This window comes from Mastomys coucha, unplaced genomic scaffold (assembly GCF_008632895.1).
Source record: "Mastomys coucha isolate ucsf_1 unplaced genomic scaffold, UCSF_Mcou_1 pScaffold21, whole genome shotgun sequence".
NCBI lineage: Eukaryota > Metazoa > Chordata > Mammalia > Rodentia > Muridae > Mastomys > Mastomys coucha.
The window spans coordinates 188,301,474-188,308,955 of NW_022196904.1; the positions used below are offsets into that span (position 1 = coordinate 188,301,474).

The window sequence follows — 7,482 nt, forward strand, 5'->3', positions numbered from 1 at the left end:
GAGCAAAACTACACCCTAGAAGAAGCAAGAAAGGAATCTTTCAACAAATCCACACAAATCTAATTCCATATCTTACAACAAACACAACAGGAAGAGACAATTACCTTTTCTTAATATCTTAATATGAAAATTAATATTACCAATATATCCTAATCGATTGAAATCCAAAAATATGAGGAATTAGAAATTTGTTAATTGTCATCCAATGGTCTCTCTAATTTGGTAATTGGAGGAATAGGTCCAATATTGTGTAATCTATATATTTGGAGGGATAGGTCCAATATTGTACAATCTATATATACTTTCAGCTTGTTTGTGACAGTGTCTTGCTGTGTACAACATAAAGGTCTTGAAATCTTGCTTCTCCTATCTCAGCCTCTCTATTAGTAGTATTGTTTATTTCATGTCTTTACACTATACTATGTTTTTCAGGACAGCTTATATATTTCAAAAGTATTTATATACTCAAAAGAAACATAGACGATTAACTAGGGAGGTGGCTTGTAAGAGAACAACAAAGAGTGAGACTGAATGCTTTGCTTGAGTGTGTAACTCTTGTATTAAGTTTGAAGAAGAGGACTTTACAAGTTACTCTTTCTCTGAGATGAATGCTTTTCCAAATTATCACAGCTAATGAACCAAATTCTTACCCTTACCTAATGTCTGTGCCACCCTCCAAGCAGAACCATTGTTCATTGAAACAGTTGGTGAATGACTTTATGGATAGACCATCTTAACACCTACACCATTTCTTAACTGAATGTAACCTGTTCTCTGTGGGCTGAGAATGAAGTCACTCACTGAAGTCAAATAGCTTTGACCATAGCAGGAAGTCTGTATCCAAAAATGTAGCCTACAATTCATTTCTTGATGCAACAGAACTATCAATCCTCAGCTTAGCTACGATGGAGGTAAAATCTTTGGGTGATGTGAGGGTCATTGAAGTACAGCCTTATTACAATGAAATCCAATGTCTAAAAATTGTTCTTATTTTCAGCTTGTACCACAGTAAGAGCCAAGATTTTAAACTCTACTAAATACAAAACAAACAAAAAGACTTTATATATTTATGTTCATTTAAGAAAATACTAGTAGTGATATATTATTTTGAAGTATACAGTTAATATGTTTGGAGTTATTTAAAATTTATATTGAGAAAAATGTATTTTCACTATTGCTGTAGACAAGCATGTACATAAGACTGTTAAATTGATTGTTTTATATCAAACAACTTTTATAATACTCATTTTGTTATAATGTTTTATAAATTTTAAAGAATATGACAAAAAAGATATTCTAAGTATTGAAGGGGGGTTTCTCGGAGTAGTGGAGGTACAAAAGGGAAACAAGAATGTGATTTAATTCTATTTACTTAAAATATGTTCTTAAATGTTAACAAATTCAGATAAATTGGAATCATGCAATAAAAGTTTTAAAAAAAAACTTTAAGTGTCCCATAAGCTCTGATAATATATAGGGTTTTTGTTCATTCTTGTTCAGTATGCCTTAACTCACCCTCTGAGACACACATGTTATTTAGAAGAGTGTTTCTGCGTTTCTAAGTGTTCGGAATGATGAACTTACTGCCTTCTGAGTGTGTGTGAACTCAGTTTCAGCTCTCCTTTCTAAGCTCCCGGTTCCTATGGGTGCTAAGCACAGAGGACACATGCCTCTGAGCTGTGCCCAGCCCTCAACTCCTTCCAGTTGTGGTTTGATTCACAGCTCAGCTCACAGGCTGCGGGTCCAGGTTCTGTGAGCTCTTGAGCAGAGTGCGTGCTCCTCCTTTGTTGGTCCAATGGCTGTTGTGCGTCTGCTGAGCCTGTGCTCACACGATGCTGCTGAGTTCTCCGTCCAGTCACACCAGTGTTGAGAGAAGGTGATTCTCCATCTCTGCTCACTGATTGCCTTTCTCTTCTTCACGCTGTGGACCTCTGCTGTTGACTGCAAACACGCCTGTGGCCGTGAGGTCTGCTTGGTAGACTGACTGCTCACATAATGTCCTCTGTGGAGATTAGCCTTCCTCTGTAGCCTTTTATTCAATAGTAAGATTCTGGCCCCTGGTCTCTGTTAGATAACAGTTATCTAACATTCTATTTTTCCACTGCTTGAATTTCTCATACAAGCTATATCTCAGTGACATCTCCTTAACCTATTTAACTGTATTGAAAGCTTATCTCTGCCATCTACGCTCCCCCCTCCTATTCTTGTGAGTTAATTGAACACTCTGTAACTTAAGTTTGATTGGTACATATCTCTGAATAGCTTTCCCAGTGATTACTGTACATTTTATGTTTTATACATATATAAGTATATATGTATATATATTATGTTTTATACACACACACATATATATGCACACATGTGTATACACAGACACACACATACACACAACTTGGGAGAGTCATCATTTTACCAGCTTGAGTATAGTTGGTGCTTGCTCTGCTTCCTTTCAGAGTTGGCCTTAAACTTGTTTTGTGTGCTACATTTAGGGTTTCAACGCTAAGAGATGAGTGAGGAAAGTCTTAGCAGTGAGGCAGCCCCACGTGCAGTGTTGGAAGAGATCTTCTAATATTGCTGTTCTTTGTTTCATAGAAACCCAGCAATAATGTGACTCCTGAAAAACCAAAAAAGTCTCACAAGTTGTTTGAGAATGCCTTGTCGGTAAATAATCCAGCACTCTTCAACTCTTTAGGACCACCCCTTCGGTCAACAACCTGCCACCGCTGTGGCCTCTTTGGTAAGCAGGTTTGCTTTTGACGTCCACAGAGTGCTCTTTCTGTACATCTGAGGAGAACTGTACTATGGTGAGCATGAACTGTGCAATGTTTTATGAACCTATGAATGGCTGAGGTGATGTCGTGTGCTCATTAACATCCCCATGGCCGCTGCTGCTCTTCACAGCCTCCTGTTACACCTGCTCTCTCACTTACTACATTTGTGGTTTTAAACAAAGACGACATGTCCTGAAATGCACAGACACACATCTTACCATGACAGAGAATGTTTGTCACCTCAGAAGCTGCTTTCACATCCCTCCCTAGCATTCTACCCCTAAGGCAGCCATGTCACCAGTGGAATTACAAAGCCATAGGCCTGCTCATTTGTATTTTACTTCATTAGGATTGGTTTCAGACTAATCTGTCAGTGATGTACCAGTTGTTTGTGTTTGTTGAGAAATAGTTAGTAGCCATTATATAATTGTATCATAGTATTTCACAATTTATTTTCAAAAATGTACATTCTATATGTACACCTTTGCCATATAGAATGTGGTGTTTTGGCAGTTTGTCTGTCCCTGGTAAGAGATGTTGTGCTCATGTCTAGCTTTTGGTTCTGGCAGTCAGAGCTCCCAGCACCTTTGCCCAGGCTGTGTACAGTGCCTGAGCCAAAGGTCTTGGGACCTCTCAGTCCTTTAGAAGAGCAGTCAGTGCTCATAACTACTAAGGTATCTCCAGCCCTGCTCTGTAGCTGGACTTTGCTATTTTGTGAGTTCTTTCTTCTTTCTTCCACCCTTCTCCACTCTTTTCCACTCTTTCAACCTAGCACTAGATAGAAGAGAAGAAAGGATACAGGAGAAGGGGGACAGCATTATGATTAGACTATGTCCTGCAGATTAGGGGTGAGTTCCTTGGAGCAAGTTTGATCTTCACTGTCAGGATATTTAATTCCTTTTTCTTCTTTGTTCTTTGCATATGACTACTTTGCAAACCACAACCAACATCAAACAACCAACAACTCCCCCAACCAACCAATAACCCACCCACTTCTCAGGGGCCCTAGCACATATATAACCTTCTAAAAAGTCCCCAGAATTAAAACATCACATAATTGCAGAAACTATCTGCAGCTGGCAAAATCACACCACTGCTAAAGCATGCGGAAAATCCTAGTCAGCTGCTGCAGACAGTCTGAAGCACCCATACCCCACACCTAGGGGTAAAATCAGCTGCTGCAGACAATCTGAAGCACCCATACCCCACACCTAGGGGTAAAATCAGCTGCTGCAGACAATCTGAAGCGCCCATACCCCACACCTAGGGGTAAAATCAGCTGCTGCAGACAGTCTGAAGCACCCATAGCCCACACCTGGGAGTAAAATGAAAAGAGGTCATTATTTCTATGTCTTTGATTATTACTGCGCCCTTCTGCAATGCCTTAGACTGAGACGAGCTGTGCTCTACAGGGTCATTGAGGTGCTCCCAGTGCAAGCAGACGTACTACTGCTCCACAGCGTGCCAGAGGAGAGACTGGTCTTCCCACAGCACCGTCTGTAGGCCTGTACAGCAAAGGTTAGCTCGAGTGATTTCATTCTTTGGGGACAGTGAGCATGGGTAGTTCTGATAAGTGAGGATTTAATTAACTAAGCAGGCCTGAGTTATGTACATGGCATTGCAACCCCTGCCAGGCCTTCTTGCAAGTGTGAAGCATTGGCTAGTGCATAGTAAGATTTAGGACCACAAGTAATTTTTTAATTTTAGATTTATTTTGTGTGTATGTCTGAGCACCATGTGTGTATCTGGTACCTATGAGAAGTGGTGAGCCTCCATGTGGGTGCTGGGAATCGAACCCTAGTCCTTTGCAAGGACAACAAATGCTCTTAACCATTGAGGCAGCTTTTTATCCCCTCAAGGCTATTTTTAATGACTGGCATTTTATAGTGCACTACTTGTTACCCTGTATGCAGTCCTGGATGTTAATGATGTGGTCCACGTAGTGCCTCAGGAAGTGTAGCTCTGAAGTAAACATGTTGTAATATGATGGCATTTTCTAGTTTATACACAGTTGTCTATGGGATGTAAGGATTGTACTTTACGACAAGGATCCTTGCCGGGAGCCTGGAATGGCCTTGAAGTGGGACACAGCGTCGGATATGGCTTTAAAGACTGATGGTCTCTGGCCTTCTAGCTCTCTAACTATACTGAATGTGCTGATAACTTCCAAAAGATTCTAAAAACTTTCTTGCTTATTCTATGGTTAAAAAAATGCTGGCTTCTTTTCTCTTTAACTCTGTGTTTTATTAAATATTGTAACTCTGTGCTTCATTTTACTCTATGTTTAAATAAGCGCTGGGGAAAGTTAACTCCTTACTGTCTTGTGCTAAAACTTAACTCTTTCTCACTGTTCTGTGCTTCATTAAGTGCTGTCTGAGTCAGGGCTTCTATTCCTGCACAAACATCAGGACCAAGAAGCAAGTTGGGGAGGAAAGGGTTTATTCAGGTTACACTTCCACATTGCTGTTTATCACCAGAGGAAGTCAGGACTGGAACTCAAGCAGGTGAGGAAGCAGGAGCTGATGCAGAGGCCATGGAGGGATGTTCCTTACTGGATTGCTTCCCCTGGCTTGCTCAGCCTGCTCTCTTATAGAACCCAGGACTTCCAGCCCAGGGATAGCACCACCCACAAGGGGCAATTGAGAAAATGCCCCACAGCTGGATCTCATGGAGGCACTTCCCCAGCTGAAACTCCCTTCTCTGTGCTAACTCCAGCCTGTGTCACGTTGACACACAAAACCAGCCAGCACAAGTGCTAAAAACTTGACTCTTTACTAACTCATGCTGTAAAAAGTGCTCATATCTAGTGATTAATACATACTGTTTAACAGCAGGGAACTAAGTAAAAGGCTTATTGCTGGTACTCCTTTCTTTGGTGAATCAGCTAGAAGCTTCTCTGCCAAGCTGGGTTCGTAACTTTTTGTGAACCAGAGAGGAATGCAAGGAAAAGAATTAAGAAGCTTTATACAGGCAAATGTGTGCGCACACACATGCACTTTCAAACATTCATGCTCTGGCCAGGCCTGACTGTCACAGTCAACTCTACAAGAATTCATGCATGCTTACATACAAACACAAATAGCTACACACAAACATATAGACAAACAAACATACACATTTGGATGGATGGATGGAAGGATGGATGAGGCAACAAGCCAGACCATTCAACCAACAACTTTATCTCTTTTCTCTGGTCTTTTATCCTTCTTAGACAAAAAGTTCTTTAGAAAATTACCTCAGAATAAATGTTACACAAAATGGGATTTGCGGAAGGATATGGATGTCAAGTTCAAAGCAGTGTTTCATGCTGTATACTCATTATAAGCAGCAGTTTTCACATGGCCTTGCCTTGTCATAGTGCACACCTGTAGCTTTATCCTTCGACCTGAATGTTTTTCCTTGAACACAAAATTGTCCCAAGTCTATTTTTCTTTTTAGTCTGATTATGAAACCTCATTGTATTTCTTATTATGCAGCCTTTATTTACTATTCTGAGGAGTTGGCACATTCTATTCTTGATTCTAACTTTATTACATCTTTCTGGCAACTAAGGCCATGCCTAAAAACTTTCTTCTTAAAATTATGTGAATCAAATCAGGATTTCTATAGAATCATTATCTATTTGTCTATGTAGTATCACTACAAGATAGTACATCTTCATAGGTCTGCAGAGATCTGCTCAAAAGGGTGGCTCAATACCCAGTGATTGTTATATATTTGATAAAACAGGGAAAGCATATTAATAGCAGCAATCTTTCCTCAGATTTAATCTTCTTGGCCTTGCCTAGAGAAGCAGATGCACTGTAGATTCTAGTCCATGGGGGAACCATCTCAGGAAGATCACCTGCTAGTTTTTGCTTCTAGATGGCTCTGGCAGATCCTGAGGTGTGGGCTAATCTAGGCCTGCGTGTTGGGGCTTTTGAGGACACACACGGCATACTCCCACAGAGGAGCCTCTCATGGCAAGTCAGGGCTACTGTTCTCCACAAGTTTTTTCCCTTCTAAATTTTGTTGATTGAGAATTTAAAGAAACTGAGATTTGTGACCCCCCCTTAAGTTTCTTTGTACTGTGAGTATTGTAATCCCTTGTTTTATTGCAGTTTGCACAAGCTTGAAGATAATAAATCACCATTTGAAACAAAGATCATTGAAGTGAAGAATGAGGTAGGATACTTTTTGGCATTAAAGTACATTTTAAATGTTCTTTATAAAGATATTTTGAACTAATGCATGTGCCAGTTTTATAAACTAACCCTAACCCCTTTAGCTCCATAATGGTGGGATGGGTGGTAGAGTGCAATGCACCTGCTCAGGTTGGGTGGCATAGTGCACCTGCTCAGAGTGGGTGGCATAGTGCACCTGCTCAGGGTGGGTGGCAGAGTGCACCTGCTCAGGGTGGGTGGCATAGTGCACCTGCTCAGGGTGGGTGGCAGAGTGCACCTGCTCAGGCTTTGGGGACTTATTTCCAACCTTTCCCCAAACACAGCTGTCCTTGAGCCAGCTGTGTTTTTGTATGAAGTGATGTGGACTACTACAGAGCCCTTGTTTTGTAGCCCCACTAGCAGAGGCTCTCCATCCGTGGTCTCCATCCTAGGCCTGTCTCTCTCAGGCATTGCTTTTTCTTAGCTCTCCTCCATCTAGGTAGTTACTATCTAGGCCAAAGCATTCATAATACCACTGTGTCCAACTGCCATACACAGAGAATTCTCTT

The 7,482-nt window shown here is 40.9% G+C and overlaps 1 protein-coding gene across 10 annotated transcripts in view; it reads left to right on the plus strand.

Moving 5' to 3' along the window:
- Positions 1 to 7,482, plus strand: part of Tdrd1 (tudor domain containing 1) — a 49,916-nt gene that overhangs the window by 12,099 nt on the left and 30,335 nt on the right. For all 10 annotated transcript variants that reach the window (XR_004123674.1, XM_031390793.1, XM_031390800.1 and 7 more), the window contains 3 exons: positions 2,593 to 2,737; positions 4,184 to 4,289; positions 6,872 to 6,935. Coding sequence is in view for 9 of the 10 variants with exons in the window: in XM_031390793.1 (XP_031246653.1) it covers positions 2,593 to 2,737; positions 4,184 to 4,289; positions 6,872 to 6,935 (315 nt within the window). In the remaining variant the exon portion in view is untranslated. The remainder of the gene's footprint in view (positions 1 to 2,592; positions 2,738 to 4,183; positions 4,290 to 6,871; positions 6,936 to 7,482) is intronic.